Below are 16981 nucleotides of genomic sequence, written 5' to 3'. Positions count from 1 at the left end.
GAAAACAGTGTTTTATACAAATATCTTACTTGTAGGTTTTAGTCTTGTCCAGCCAAATGCCACATATGAGGGACCCCACCATGCCAGCGATGACAATGGTCAGACCGATTCTCCCGGCATTCACCTCTTCGCCCTGAGAGGATAAACCAACATTGACAATTCTGGTTTTACAGACCATATAAGACATCTGTGACATTTTGCATCCTGCAGTTATTTTGTCCTGGAAGCTCCGGGACATAACAACCAGAGTCCCAGACTCAAGGTCATCTTCTCGCCAGCGTTATTGTTATCAGTGTCAAACAAAAATTACACAAATGTCTTCGAGCGTGTGCATAGTGACACTAAGCAAACAAAACTTCTTGTAAATAGAAGACAGTAAGGCAGTAGCATGTTTTCCAGCAGACACACTGGGACTTACAGGATAGTGTTCAATGATCATCCGGTTCAACAGAGTGGAAACAGCATAGAAGCAGCCGACGTTCAGCCCTAAAAAAGACAAAAGAAAATAGTCTATTCTGAGACAACCTGTAGGGAAAGGACAAGGTCCAGATGGGACCTTCCCCCTAAAAACACTGTTGACAACCTCTCACATCAAGTCTGTAGTAGCCTCCAGACATTGTCAATACTTGACTAATAGCATCAAAGTTTATACTGGATCACGTGTCAATCAGTGCCTCTCTCTAAACACAGAAGGGCATTAAGTCTGATTGTCATGATGTCCAGAGGGTACATATTTCCAGGCTAACATTTTTTAATATTCTTCAAACTGTCAATCATTAACATAATCATTCAATCGTGACCTTTGGGTTTTTAAACAGTCAGAGCAAAAAAAGGGACATCTCAGAGGACCTTTAGATGGAAGTTACACATAGGCAGTGCACTGGAAGTCCATGTGTTATGATGACACATCCTCATATCTGCACACCAGACGATAAAGACAGTGAGTATCCATAAATATGATTGTGACAGCTTCAGCTGTAAACATCTATGTTGAGGCTTTTACATCTTTGTTACCTTTCACCTTGATATTGCAACAACATCTGAGCTACAAGTAAGTGGTTAAGTAAGTGATAAAAGTAAGGAGCTGGAACACGGGACGACCGGCAAGTCCCGATGATGTAATGGAGACGTCACCATGATACAAACACATTCACAAGTATGTGAAGAGTCAGATGTGTCTCAGACTTCCTTTTCTGTGAGCTTCATGATATAACTTTTATTTGAACTTTCTATACTACTAAAACATGCTAAAGTTAGTATTTTTTGGAGCTGAAAGTATTACAACTGCTCATCTTAATGCAAGGAACATCCTCTGTACTGTACAGCCTTCTGTTTGCTGGATCAACATTTGGGATCTCTATGTGGAAATAAAAACCTAAATATAATGCTGAAACAATTAGTTGATCAACAAAATATTAATTGACAATTGATACCCATTTATGAAAGTATCTTATTTCAAAAAAGGCCAAACATTTGTTGATTTCATCCTCTCAAACGAGACAATTTTCTACTTTTTCTGTTTTATATTGTTGTGTATTGAACATATTTGGACTGTTGATTGGACAACACTTGTAATTTACTTCAACTTTGAGGACTTGTGATGGACATTTTCCGCTGTTATTTGACATTATATAGACTAAACTATTAATCTGATAAATAAACAATAAATCAATCAATAGCCCAGTGATTTAAGCTGTAAATAAAACACCTAAGGACCTGTTCCTCCAGACAGGGTGTAATTAGGCAAATAGTTTCTGTTCCACTTGTTCAAACACGACTGCAGCAGGAGAGAAGACCCACCATAGCTGACCACCAGGAGCATGAAAGGTTTGTTGCGAAGCAGCCTCAAAATGGAAGCCGTGTAGGAGTATTCGTCAGGAGGAATGCTTCTGGCCTGAGCCTGGGCCTGGGTGGGAGGGATTTCTGGTCTCTCCTGGAACACTGGAAAACACACACACACACAGTGATTCAGGAGGTTATATTTGTCTTTAGGATGTAAGACGTTTGTAATCTAGGGAGAGAAAACCAGCTATCTCATTAAGGTAGTGATGATAGTGTATCGTCTGTTCTCCTATCAGCCGGCACAGACACCAAAAGGAAGTTAAGCCCAGTGTCAGCCAAGAGGTCATACTGACAGGAGGAAGAGTAACAGTGGAGGCAAAATAGGTGTGTGTGTGTGTGTGTGCACTTGCACATAACAGCAAGGCAGGGTTGGACATTCCTCAGAAGATAAGATAAAACATTTTGTCAGTTAATGACCTCAGCATGCTCAGCTACGCTGTTTCCCAGCCAGCTAATTATCTATTTGACACACCTGTTGTCAATAAGCCAACAGGCTGAGTTAACTAACAACAAACATTATTTTATTAGACTTTTATCAGCTTTAGTTTAATTGGTTGTTTTTTTTTGGTTTTCTGTTCCTGTTTTAATTACTTGTCTCTTTAAAGCAATTTTTAACTTTTGAAAAATGCTGAAATAAAAAGTTGTTAAAAGCTAAACACTGTTAACTGAGGCACTATTGTATAAATTCCTGTGGTATAGTATACTAGTGTTTACAGACACACAGTGATTAGACTATTGACACATATCGCAACGTTAATTACGGGGCTAATTTTTACTGCTTGTCCCTAGATTGGCTTTTATGTCTAATCTGTTCCACAATATTATTACCACACCCATAATAAACAAACTCAGTATACAATAATATTAGAATGACAGCAATGCACCCAGATTGGATGTAAAACCAAAACTCTGGATTTTTTTAAAAATAATATCTTAGTAACATGATGTAAATGTACAAAATAAATGTTTTCTTATTTATTTTTCTTCTCCTCTGTTATCACAGGTACACAGTTCCATAGATAGGTCATGTGATGACAACTAATCTATCTCCTTAACAACGGACCAAATTCCATCCGCTGAGGAAGACCACCACACTTTGCAAAATCTCTCTGCTGGATTTTTTCAGTGTGTGTCTGTGAAACAGAGCACTATATATCATAAGAATTTATTAATATGAATATTAAATCACGACAATCACAATTTGCAGAGCCGAGGTAAATAATAGAATAGTAAATAGACCCCACTTGTACCAGTGATAGATAATAAAGAATAAATAGCTAGTGAAGCTCTGTAAACTGAACCACATTACCACGTATGCGCAGTGGCCTCTGCTTTACACAAAACTACTCTCCGGAGACTGAAAACATGATCATTGGGATTAGTCTTTGGAGCAGTTTCTAAACAAACCGTCATACCCAAACTCTTTGCGGGGGGGAACATGTCTCCTGGTGCAACGGTGCAACAGAGGTCTACAGCACAGAGGAATAAGATATATCAGGCTTTGAATACACACACAGTACTCGTAAGCAGGATCAATTCATTGTTGGTTTGGCTCTGCACATGAGATTTGTCGACACTAAGAAAAATACAGAAAATTGTCAGCCTTATCCTCTAAAGAAGACTTTGAGTCACCAACCTTTGACCTGACACAGGCTCTAAGCTCTGATTGTCAACCAAGGATCTGTCTCTGAAGTAAATAAGACCTGTAGTGAAGCTTCACGATACTTCCCTGACTGTCAGCAAGTTTTAGTCCTTGATGGAGGTGAAAAAGGAATTTAACAGAGCTGAGAGGGGAAAATGATTTAATAAAACACTTCTATGACTCCCAGAGTTCCTGCTTGTATTTCACATCGTGTCTGAACACATCTCATCAAAAAGGTGGACAATTACAGCAATTACTGTAGTTGCTCGTCTAGTGGACAGCAATGCAGTTGAGTTTTCGGTAGAGCGCACATTTCTACACACTCAGGGAGACTCGGCTTTTCAGCAGTGCTGCCGCAGGAGTCCCTAACAGCCCTTCCATATAAAAAATGAGTGAACTGATTGTCAAACAAATGCTTCTGGAGAATTGTTGGTCTTCTCATCCAAAAATATCATTACAAAGATAACTAAAAAACTATTAAATCCCATCGGCATCACTGAAAGGGGCAAAAGAGGCGAGCTGAGGTAACAGCTTTGTCACAGTCCCTGCCACGGGAAAGCACAAACTGTCAAGATGACTCCCACAGTCTTTCTATATTTTCCCAACATGACTGTGGGAGTTATACTGTATGACATTGAAAGGGACTTGCGGTGGACTATTACTGCATGAGTGAGTAAAGAGCCCTGACAGTTCTTAACCACTCTATGAGCCTTTGAATGGGAATAGTCATCTTCCCTTGAAGACTTACCGATGACAACGAGGACAAAGATGAGGGTGGCCACTCCGGCACTGATGTAGAACATGATTCTGATGTGGTATGCCAGCTCGTTCACATCGTCCACATTAGGCACAAGGATGGGTGGGATCAGGAACCCGATGGCAATGCCCATCTGTAGGTGAAATGCACAGATTTTAAAAATGACTCTTTGCCTTCAGCTGACAACTAAACACACACACACACACACACACACACACACACACACACTCGTAGACTCACACTTACACTAAGTACACATCAGTAAAGTGGGAAAGTATCAATATAAAAGTGGAAAAAGGTTGAAATAAAGAATCAGAAAAGAAAAAGGTAGTTGAGTCTTACAGTGAACGTAAAGTAAGTTTTATGCTGCCTCGAAAACAAATCGTTACATCAAAACTTAAGATTTGACAGTTTGGCATTTGTGAGTGATGGTATACCCACCACTGTAAACTCACCAGTGATACATGCTTATTTACCATAATGCAAGGGGTCATATTTCTTGGGAAATGACAGTAAAACCCCACCCCACCCTCAGGGTCCAACGACAATTCTATTGGATCTTGGGGACAAATGGGGAGTAACTAAACTTTCCAAATTTGAATACCACATGAGTAGTGCCCACTTCCTCAGCATCCTACAGCATCAAGAATTTTCCAGAGGGGACACCGGTCGAGGTCCCACCGCTCTAGGGGAAAGGTGAGAGAAGGGAAAGGGCAAAAATATGACAAGACACGTTCCTTCAGGAGGAACAAACCAGTGAGCAGCGTCTCAGGCGTGTAAGCACAGAAATATGTCCTGCAAGAATGATACACCATGACCTCTGGAGCCGCACCTGTTATCCTCTACATTATACGGACACACTTCACATCTGGTATATTGATGTTAAATATCTAACATGAGCTGCTTGAACGATTGTTAACTTACCTGGTGCTCATTTTGCTAGAGAAGGCTTTGTAAGATATTCATAGGAGCCTATAAAAGATCCCTACAACGTCTTTGTTCACTGTCACACATCCGAAACAGACACTGCATCCCTATTTTTGGTGGATTTTCAATGGAAGAAGCCTTGATAACTTGTCAAAAATATGCAAAATTATTTATTTGGTTTACATCAAGAATGTCGTCTCTTATGAAGTTTCTTTTGGCACACAAACTGTTCATCTGTTTGATCTTCAAAGCAAATCTTACCCACTTTTTGTGATCGTGAACTATTTCTAAACATCCGATGGGATATGTAAACTACTTTAGCCTGAAAACTTGGAAGTATCTTGTTTAGGACCTGAGCCAAAAGGAATAAAGTCGTGGTGAGCGAACGAACATCAACAACGTGTTCTTTTTATCTGCAGCTGCGGGGAGCGGGACTAAGTCACAAAACAAAAACATGCCTGACAATGACCGGTGTGCAGTGTTTGGTCTCACGCAGGTGAGAAAGGACACACTTCAAGTGAAGGAAAAACAGAGGGGTGGGACATCTTTTGAGGGTTCGTGTTTAAAGTTTATGTTAAAGATCGTGCAAGATCACAAGACATCCATATATAGCCTAAAACATAAAAACTGTTCTGCCTGTACACCATCCACTGGCTGTTTTTATTGGCTTGTACTGAAAGAATAATTCATGCTATATTTAATTATGAACCCAGATTCTTCGCATTGGAAACGACTCCAGATTGCATTAAAACTTTTAAAACTGTGTCACTCCCACAAAACTTTTGAATTAATCATCTCTTTAACAACACTGTTTTTGGTTTCTCTGCTATGTTCAACTATATGACTTTTTGGCTACATGTTAGGGAAGATCTAAGGTGAAGGAGACATGAAATGGCATGCTGAAGATTTCTGTTTATCTCATTTTACAGTTAATTTACCAAAGTTTACCAGTTTGTTCAGAAGCAGGCGGTTCAAGCGGTGGAAGTCACCCGCCATCCCACGTAATATCCCCTGGCTAGGAAGAGCAAACCACACACATACAGACATAAAGGAAATCACTTTGAACAATTAGACGATACCGGTATCTCCCTTTTTTTAGTGAGATAAATCTAAAGCTCTGCCATATCTACTTGCTTCTCTACCTTCAGCCTCTTTGTCATACACCTGTTATCTGTCTATATTGTAACTGTGTGTTATGTAGAAAAGCAAAGTAGGAGCCTTTTTTGATTAATTTTGAACTTGACTTGGCCAAAATAACTTCCTCCTCAATCAACTCACTGCTTTTTCGCCCTGGTTTTCTTTTCTGGTTCAGAAAGTTGTGCTTGCTTATTTCCTATTCTATAGTCTGAATTTCAGACTACACATTTATAAAATGTGATATTGTGAAAGTGAGTAAGTTAATTAAATGAATAAAGCTCAAATTCTACTCAAACAAATCTTCTTTGACATTTGGAAAACAACCTAAATGTCAACTGTGAGCAAATACTGAGCTAAGTTCAAATATTTACTCTCAACTTCCCATTTACCATGTCGGCAGGCATGTGAGAAAAACTGCCTGACTAAACCCTGAGGTAAATCTTATAGAACTGAAACTATCAATGTAAGCATCTATTAAGTGTTCAATTCTGCAAGTTAACATGCATCATGGATCCTTTCACTGCTGGAGGCTGAAGCAGCTGTGTGTTTTCCCCCCTGGCATAATGAGTCACTTTATTTAACCTGCTGACTCAAGAAGAAGAACGAAGAACAGGAACAGAGAGGCTCAGTCATACATTCAAGATGGCAGATGCGACATAACATGTACCTGCCTGTTATTAACACATTGCCTTTCAGTTATGCTGCCTCTGAAAACAGTGTTAGAGACGATAGAATTCTCTTTCATTCTCTCACATTGACCAACACACACATACCGTTCCCTTAACACCAATATGAGATGTGCATAACACCATACACACACTGCCAAAGAAGTTCTGAGCCCAACAGGTAAACAGAGACACACCTGGTTTCCCAGAACGCCAATGGAACAGGCGGTGGACACCTCTTGCTGCCCGAACCACAGGGACGCAAGTCTGGATGGGATGCCCAGGATATAAACTGTGGCAACTGAACACACAAACTGGCCGAAGAAGGTCATGGCAAACATGTCAGGGTCAGCCGTGCTCGTCTTGATCCAAGCCCCGATACAGTTGAAGGCGGAGCCCACAACCACGACGTCCCTAAGGCCTCGGTTGTCGAGCAGCCACATGACAGGCAGGATGAGAGGGATGTAAGTGAGGAAATAGATCATGGAGAGCCAGTCGATGGCAAGGGTGTCGATACTGTAGAAGCGCATGAAGATGTTGCTGATGATGCCGTACTGCAGCCACATGAAGGCGTTGCTCATGGAGTAGATGCTGAAGAGGAAGAGCATGACCCAACGCCGCTTGTACAACTTGGTCTCCATCAGTGGGGAGAGATCCTCAGTGTCCAGGACGGAAGCCTCCGAGGTGACGCTGCCGTCTCCCAGAGACAGACGGTGGTCATATTCTCCCACACTGGCTCTCTCTTTTCTTGACGGGGAACAAAAATCATCCTTGTCCTCCATCCACTCGTGAGAGAAAACATTCTGACCACTCATGTTGCTCCCACTGAAATGCTTCCCTTTTCCTTCAAGCTTCTGGGGAACTTAACAGCTGGAGGGAAGAGCAAAGCGCTCTCTTAACACCATGGCAATTTACCTGACTCGCCCCTCCCAAACCCAGCAGGTACTTCCTACACGCTGATCATAAATAAGCTTGTCTACTGTGCCAAAAGCAGAGATTATTGCTTATTAATTCAGCTGATTTAGCAGGTCTGGGGCGCAGTTTAAATATAATGAGCGGTGTTGGAAAGCTCCTTTCCAAAACAACAGTTACATACCTGACCGACTGCTGGTCAAAGCTCGCCTGCCTGTTCTGGTATTTAACACTTCTGTGGTCATGTGATTGTTTCCTTTTGTGAGTTCTACTTCTCATTTTAAACTCCTCCTTCCAGCTATGTCATGGTATCAGATATCACCTGATAGCAGGCACTCAACCTGTGTTGAGTCAGGCACATGACACACACAGATCTGATCAGATGAGCTAAAAGTCAGTTGAGAATGATGGTTAAGACTGAAAATGACAGAAAATGGACAAAAGTGGAAGAAATGGTGAAAGACAAATCAGAGCTATTTGAAACATGAAGCTACGGCCTCAAAAGTTTGTTGGCGGCAAATATATACGCAAAGCAAATGTGTTTAGGTGGTTGACCTGCAGCCTTGTGCAAATACATGAAAACATACAGATTTGCAGCAAAGTGGCAGAAAAGTCCTTGTTCTGCATGCATTCACAAATAGCTTATTATCAACATCAAATCAATATGTGAGAAGAAAGATTTAAACGTTAACAGTGGTTTATCAAACTGTTAGAATACAAATCGTTTTATAAGACTATGAGACACGTTTTGACAATTACAGCATTGGGTGGTTGTGGGTTGGAAGTCTGTGCTCAAACACAAGCTGACAATATCCCACTGTTTGAAGAGCAGTGAAGAGAAGAAGAGAGTGTTTGTGGTTCATAAATTGGATTTACTAATGCCCAATCAATTTATATAACATTATCTTCCCCACGCATTACCACACTGACAGGCCTGAAACTGGTTGATTTAAAGAGTAGGTTACAGTCACAGTGCGGTCAGAAAGCATTAGCACAGTGACACATTTTTATTGTGTCAGCTCTGTACTCCAGCACACTGGATTTGCTGCTTATGCTTATATACTGTCTCTGAATTTTAGGGGATTAAAGTAAGTAATTGTACAAATGAACAAAAATCTCTTCTTCTGGTAAAAACCTATCATTAGGCAACAAATCATTGACCAGATCTATACTGCAGTCATCATCATCCACAACCATGAAAACTTTCTGTCTGAAATGTGCATAAATTTACAAGTTGGCTATAATTACTTCAACTAAGTCTGACATATGAGACTTTTCATATTGTTCAGAGTATGATCAGCATGGTATTTAATGTAAACACATGTTGAGTTAATTGTTCAAGTGCTCTGTTTTGCTTATTGCAAAGTGAGAATCTGAGTGAGCGCAATGACAAAACTTAGCTCATCTGTTGGTGTAATTAATTCTCTGTATTTTATACTCTTTTCAGAAACAGACCAGAACACATGAAGCACTGACTTAAGAATTTGGTCACTGTAAGAAATGATTGGATCAGCGAGTTCACAGAGGTCACGAGGGGACACTGATGTCGAATATGTCAATGATTTGGACTCTTTAGATAGTGTCCGAATTGAGACTTACTTTGGACTTACTTTGGACTTTGGTTTAAGACTCACATATACTTTGACTGTTGCTGACACTTTGCCATACATGATTGAAATTAATACACTAGTATGACATAAGAGGGTCTTGACTGTTTTAAGAATTCAGGGTTTGAAAGAGCAGCCTGTGATATCTAATAGTTATCTGTATTAATGAAGATAATACCAACAGGACACAGAGATTAATGGTACAGGACATGATGATGCACCGACAGACAGACAGCTGGAGAGAAAGGTGTGAGGTGGAAATAAGATGAAGTGCTGCTGATGCTGCATGATGGACACTAAATAGTGAGTTTATGTTAATCAACCATAGTGGAAACTGGGGCTCTGTGTCACCTCTTTCTTATACTCACAAAAGTATTGTTTTTTATTGAGCAATCCTAGTGTGGTCAAATCAGGATAATCAGACATTATTATTGCATTCATATCAATCAATGTTCATCAAATGATAAATAAAATGTTGGGTAATTTATTGTTGTTCCACTTTTTACGAAAAAATTATTCTATCAAGTAATCTAAACAAAGTTTCTTGAGGACACAGTTTCACTAAAGCACTCAAATGTTTTATCTGGTTGAGGACTGCAACTAACGCTATAGCAATTATTTGCATTATCAATGAATCCATTATTTATTCAATTGATCATTTTGTCAATAAAATGTCAGAAAATAGTGACAAATGCCCATCACAGGTCACCAGAACCCATGATGATGTCTTCAAATTGCTTAGTTTAAAATTATATTTAAAAAAGGAGAAAAGCAGCACATTTGAGATGCTTTTAAAATGTATTTATTCATTTTGGTTATAAATCAACCTTATGTTTATAAGCCTGATTGCATAACTAATTTCATAATTCTACATGAAAAAAACATGAGAGACATTGAGTTTTATTTACTGGCCTTTAGGTATCAAACACATTAACCTATGCTTGGGACAGTGTGGCTGAAATAGTGAATGTTTATTAAAATGATAATATTTCTTTAATTTGAGTTCTAATAAGGGCTGCAGCTAACAATTACTTTATTAGCATCATCATGGCTCTTTTACATTTGGCACACAGAGTTAAAAAGGCCTTCAGATCATCATATTGAAGGATGTTGAAGGTTTATAGGTAAATGACCTGTAGCCCCAGTTTTCTCTACTGTTGTGAATGTTTAAGTCAGTGGTTGTCAAAGTGGGGTCCAGGGACCTCCAGGAGTCCTTGAGGGGTTCAAGGGGGTCCCCAGCAAAAAGGGGAATAATTTATTTTCACTATAATTCCATCCATAAGTAACACAATGGCAGAATGTAAGGCTATTTTGGTCATGGGTTTCATACATTTTCTGTAATAACATCTAAAAGCAAAAATCTTATCACATGGGGGTCCCTGGTCTAATTGTTGTCAGTTTAGGGGTCGTTGACGTGAAAAAGTTTGAGAATCACTGACTTAAGCAGCTTGATCAGACTGGAAATTTCCGACGCCAGTATTGTAAAGCCCCTGCTGTCTGCAGCCTCCACACCACCTCTGCCTACATGAAGAAAAGCCCATGAATGGAAGGAGTGAAGGGAGGAAAAGGAGAACCAACACCGATTCTTCATGATATTGAAACTGCAGCCCCCACATGTACTTCACGGTCTCTATTCTCAGGCGTCTTTAAGGAATATAAGATATGAAATCGTGACACAGTATCAGTGCTTTATGTGAGGCACAATACTGTACTTACTTCACCGAGATTGCTTTGTTGGCAGCGCATTCGCCTTACTTCCGCAAAAAACAGCTCAATAAAACGTTTAGGCACATTAGATACACCCATCATAAAATTATCTCAGGATTGTTTACTCCACTTCTAAAACACTTTCGGCATTTCGTCTATAAGCAGTTCCACGATCATGTTCCTCCTTCAGGCTATTCCTGAGAGCCATATATCATAACCTCAGCTGTAAATATAAACACAAAATCCTACAGAGTCTACTGCTATTATGAGAGGATTTTTTACACTGAAAACATACAAAAAAAATTAGAAGAACTGTCAATTTACCATACCTGGAGCAGGGCAGCATTGTTATACTACTAGTACTACAGTGAATTAATGCACTGTACCAGCAGAAGATGGCGAAATTGTGCAGACACTGATTACGTCATTTCCCATTTGGTTACCTCCCTTAAAACAAACAGTTTTTAACATATTCAAGTGTTTTGCTCAAATAAATAACAAAGCGTTGCGCTTGAAGTGGACTTATGAATAACAATGATAATAAATATGTAACTAGTCTATATGACATCATTTTAGTGGTAGACACAAGAAATAAAAGGTTGCCTAAAATAAATGTCTATAAAAGTTGTTTTTTTCCCCTCTCCTATTTTGACACCTGTAAATGGCTTGTATGTCCCGAAAAGGCAATCTTTTCCAAGACATAACCTATCTGCACAATATGTGCGATTTAATGCCCTAAAAGCTGTTTTATTCAACCACAGAAACTCCTATGATCAGTAACTTTACTTTTCTTACAGACAAAATCTGTCCCAACACAAGTGCTGGACATGAAATGAAAAGGTTGTATGTCTGAGCATGAAGACAGTGCCATTCTTCAACAGACCCACTCGAAATGTGTTAGCAAATAAGAAAAATCTATGAACCCATGAAGCTTTTCTCAAAGTAAGCAGGTGTTGTGGTCACTTTTGGGGACATTACATAGACTTACATTAATTTCCTGGGGACTTACCCTAATCATAATCACTACTTGCTTAAGCCTAACCTTAACCACTGACCCAAAATCAGCTTCTTCCCAATTGGGGACACGGCTTTTGTCCCCAGTTGGACAAGCTGTCCCCAATTAACTGGTCCTAAGCCTGAATTTGTCCCCAAAAGTATCCTATGACAGACCACACACACACACATACACACACACACACACACACACACACACACACACACACACACACACACACACGTGTCATAATACTTTGTTCAGACGAATAGCCTGTACAAATATGTACATAATGTTTCACGCCTCTAATACACTGTGTGCTTATCACTGCGCATGACTGCAAATGCTACACAGATGAAAAACATATAGGTATTATTGGCAAAGATTGTAGACCTCAAAATAAATACTGCAGGCCTGTGTGGCTCATCCAAAATCAGGCAACAGTTGAACATTATTAGGTAGTGGTTGCGACACGGTGGCGATTATAGGGGGCCACCCCAGACCTGATAGGTCATTGGTCAAGTTCATCAACACAATAAGGCGGGACAAACGCTGGTCAATCAATGATGACAGGTGATCAGCTGATATAAGGACAGTTTGACATTTCTAGCTATTGTAGTAATGGTATGACTGAGCTAACGCCATGATGATATGAATGACGTTCTGACAACTGTTTTAAATATGTTTTGCACAGGTAAGGAAAGTATAATGGGAATATTGTGGTGACAAAATATAGTAAACTGTTGTGGACATTGTGTTACACAGTGTAAGTGAGTGCGTAGGTTGTATGCGTAATGAGCGTGCAATAGAGAGAGAGATAGATAGATAGATAGAGAGAGAGAGAAAGAGAGAGAGAGACAGAGAGAGAGAGAGAGAGAGAGAGAGAGCCTGTGTGTGTGACTGTGAGGCTAGCAACTGGATTATGAAGTAGTATAGTTGTGAACGTCCCTGTGTAGTGTGTGTACAGTTTAGGCTATTTGTCAGTGAATAAATGCTACAACTCCTCAAGACCCAAGCCAAGTTCACCTGTCTTGTTTGCCACCTGCTGATTTAAGTGCTAGCAATTAGCATAAGCGATTAGCACGTGTAAATCACAGTTTAATATGTGTTAGCAGTCAGCATTATAACGGCCATTTTGATTCAATAAAACTCGTGAAATGTTCATTTTATGTGCACCCATCACAGTAGTAGTAGGTAAATAATGTTATTTGTGTTCAGGGTGTGTAAGGATACATGTAGCAAGACCGTGAAATGTTTAGTTCATGTGCATCCACCACAATGAGTTAGTTTGTTCAGTTGTTCAGTTTGTTTCATTGCATTTTACTTTGTTATGTCTGTAACATTATTTGAGTTCAGGGTGTGTGATCATTGCTAGATGCAGGTAGTTAACCAGCCAAGTTACACAGTTAAAGGTGAAATATGATGTTTTCAATTAGTTAGACTGACTAAGTGACATCTGTGGAACATAAGAGAGTGTTACTCATGCAGATGAGAAAATATGTTTATGATTATGCTCCATATTGTTTTATTGTGTAGGAAATGTTAAGGTGCAGTTTACACATGTTTGTAGCATTGTGTACGGGTTGCTTAAAGTAAGTGAAGTCAACTGAGAACTTTAAAGCAGGAGTGTAAGCTAAAGCTATTACAGTGAAGTTCACACTTAAGAGACAGTAAAGCTGATGCAAGCTGAACTACCACCATGATGATGTGAATAACATTGCTAATATCGATTTTAAATATGTTTTGCACAGGTAACCCCTGTGAATAAATGTGTTGCACCAGTTTGGACCCAGAGCTTCGTTCTGAACCTGTTACATACAACATATTTACTCCACTACAGGGAAACAGCTCTTAGAACATGTGTAGCCTAATCTGAACAGAGTTACTGATTGAAAATAGTTTAAAAGTGTTTAAATAACCACTGCTTCCCAGAGACTGTGATGGTAGCTGCATGTTAGTGCTGTTCTCAGCTGTAATATCAGCTTTAGTTGTTGTGGGTGGTCAGCATGGCATCTTTAATTTAATGCTGTATTATAAAATGTAAAAACAACAACCTGGCCTTGAGTACAACATTACAATGGATGCTAACATGAGATTTGGAATTCAATTGTGATTTATCTTTGCATAGGTTGAAGCAACACGATGCATCTAACATTTGTATTTAAACATTTTGATCACCTGCCATTCAGTAATGTTCACTATGCCACGGCCACCCCCGTCAAAATGTCCTGGATACACCACTGTGGTTATGAAAGACACAAGCTATAAATGATCTTATTGGGTAACCCATCACTCACAATATCAAAATGTTTTCTGTCACTTCTTGGTTTTGAGTAGCTTTAACTAAAATATATTTTCTAGAGTAAGGTCCAAGGACCTCCAGGGATCTTCTGGTCTCAGTGCAAACTGTGGCATTTCACTCTTGCTTTTTTAATCCGGTGAGAAGCTTAAATGATCAGTTTTAAGCAGGACTGAGTCCTAGGTTCATTTCATGTCAGTTGAGATTTGATTAATTGTAAATTTATTTGAGAGTTTTTACCACTAAACCACGAAGGCAGGTCCTGGATGTAGAGGGGGGCCCTGTCAGAAAATAGTCTAACTCCTTAGATGATATTGCTGCCACATGATTGTAGGCTATTCAGTCAGCTGTTTTTAGGGGGTTTTTTGGCCCTAGAGCCCACTAATAGTTTAATCCGGCTATGACTTTAGGTCACAGGTTTCATGAAATCCCCCTGCATGCTGCTGATTTAAGTAAACATTCAAATTAAATGATTTCTAGGGGGTTTCTGGGGACAAATCTCATGGTGTAGAATTTAAAGGTGTATTACATTGACTCTTGATGATGCTTGTGCCATCAGAGATCAGCTCACCTGATTCCCAAAAACTCCAATAGAGCAGGCGGTGGAAACCTCATCCGCGCCGAACCACACCGAAGCCAGTCGGGAGGGCATCCCGAGGATGAAGACCTGGGCCAGGGAACTTGCGAACTGCCCCAGCATGGTCACCCCGAACAGGTCGGGTCTGGCGCTGGCCACCTTGATCCACGTCCCGGCACAGTTGAGCGCGTTGGCCACCAGCGCTGTGACGCGCAGCCCTTTCTTATCCAGGAGCCAGGTGACCGGGAAGATGAAGGGGATGTAGGTGAGCATGTAGATCATGGACAGCCAGTCTACAGCGAACGCCTCCACGTTGTAGAACTTCATAATGATGTTGCTGATGATCCCGTACTGGATCCATTGGTACGCGTTGCTCAGGGAGTAGGAGCTGAAGAGGAACACGACCACCCAGCGCCTCTTGTATAAACGCGTGGTGGCCGCGGAGCCGCTGTCACCGTTTGGGATGCTGTTGCATTCAATTTGTTCAGCGGCATCTGGACCTTTCGCTGCCAAATGTGGACCATTCTCCATCATCTGTGCGCTCCTGTCCTGAGAGTCCCGCTTACTGTCTCCCATCTTCTGCGTCTGTTGAAACGAGCGCACTTGGAAGGATGAAGAAGTCTTCCACCAACGCAGTAAGGTGTCTTGAAAACCAACAGAAAAAAAAAGAAAATGCACCGATAATAATGGAAAAAAATAGCAAGTATCACTTTGGTTAACTTCTTAATGAATCCTCTCATTCAGTAGAAGGAAGAATACACCTCTGGGTTCCTTACAAACAGGAATGACTACATAACAGACTTATCAGATGCTTTCATTCCGAAGAACTGACCGCCTACCAGAAGTTCATTCAATATTTGAGCTGTCTGAGAAATCCTCTGTATTACATAGGCGATAGGCTACTACATGAGCTGACTCGACCTTTACTCCACCCAGCTGCTGAGATAAGAAATGACACTGTTAACTGGGAGCTTTAGATGTACAGAACAACAGACAACAGGAGAGAAACCTTATTAATGCCTGTTTTAACTGACTGTCTGCTGCAGAGTATCACTCCACCGCTACAGAAAGATATTTTTAAATGTATTGTCTGGTTTCACTTGTCTCAGTAATCACGTTGTTAATCTGCGAGTTAAATCCCTCTTGTTAAGAACAATAAGTGCCTTGTTGTTACCTTTGTGCTTGTAGTTATTCAGTACATGCTGAGAACTTCTGTTCTTTTATGTTTTTCATAATAGATCATTTGTGTTATTAAATATAAAATTTAAGGACTTAATAAAAATGTGATTACATTATATTATTAGTGCCCATGTGAATAAACATAGAAAAGCCATATAGCAATAGTTTGGTGGCTTGATATGAATGAATGTAGAACTGTATAGTCTATGTGAAGTGAGGACAATAAAATGAGCCAAAAATATAAATATACTGTATTACTTACTGAGGCATATAGTCATATAGTGTTACATGTCATGTAGAATTAACCGCTGGTGAAATGAAACCCTTCCCTCTGCAGGAACACATAAAAATGAACCGGACCTTGTAAGGTAGTTGTCATGGATGATAGTTAAGATTTTTTAAAATAAAATTTCTACCAGCAATAGTGTGAAACTGATAAAAATGTAGGTGTGAAGGGTTAATCAGTGCTGCTTGGCCACCAGATGGTAATGTCTACTAGAATGTTGCATTACTACTAAATGTGTGTTTTATTGTATCTTCTGTTCACTTTACCTTCTTTTTACCTCACTGTTTTACTCTTTTCACAAAAGCCGTTTGAGGGACGGGGTTTGCAAATTAGCAGCTGCTACAAACACTAATACTTGCATCAGATGGCTGTTCTCAGTTTGTCTATGTACACTGTATCTGTTACTATCAAATAAACCATGAATAGATAAACAGAAATGTTAATACATAA

The 16981-nt window shown here is 39.9% G+C and overlaps 1 protein-coding gene across 5 annotated transcripts in view; it reads right to left on the bottom strand.

The window, feature by feature from the left end:
- flvcr2a (FLVCR choline and putative heme transporter 2a) overlaps positions 1-16981 on the bottom strand; it is a 23877-nt gene extending 6896 nt beyond the window's left edge. For 2 of the 5 annotated variants that reach the window (XM_067615284.1, XM_067615282.1), the window contains exons 1-6: positions 11526-11613; positions 7168-7840; positions 4233-4374; positions 1801-1941; positions 419-486; positions 30-133 (exon numbers count right to left, since the gene is read on the bottom strand). In XM_067615284.1, the coding sequence (XP_067471385.1) occupies positions 30-133; positions 419-486; positions 1801-1941; positions 4233-4374; positions 7168-7785 (1073 nt within the window). In that variant the 5' untranslated portion in view covers positions 7786-7840; positions 11526-11613. The other 3 variants (XM_067615283.1, XM_067615285.1, XM_067615286.1) reach the window with 3 other exon arrangements.

Source organism: Thunnus thynnus, chromosome 16 (genome assembly GCF_963924715.1).
Source record: "Thunnus thynnus chromosome 16, fThuThy2.1, whole genome shotgun sequence".
Classification (NCBI taxonomy): domain Eukaryota; kingdom Metazoa; phylum Chordata; class Actinopteri; order Scombriformes; family Scombridae; genus Thunnus; species Thunnus thynnus.
The sequence above is the reverse complement of the archived record's forward strand: the minus strand, read 5'-3'. Positions and strand labels throughout refer to the sequence as shown.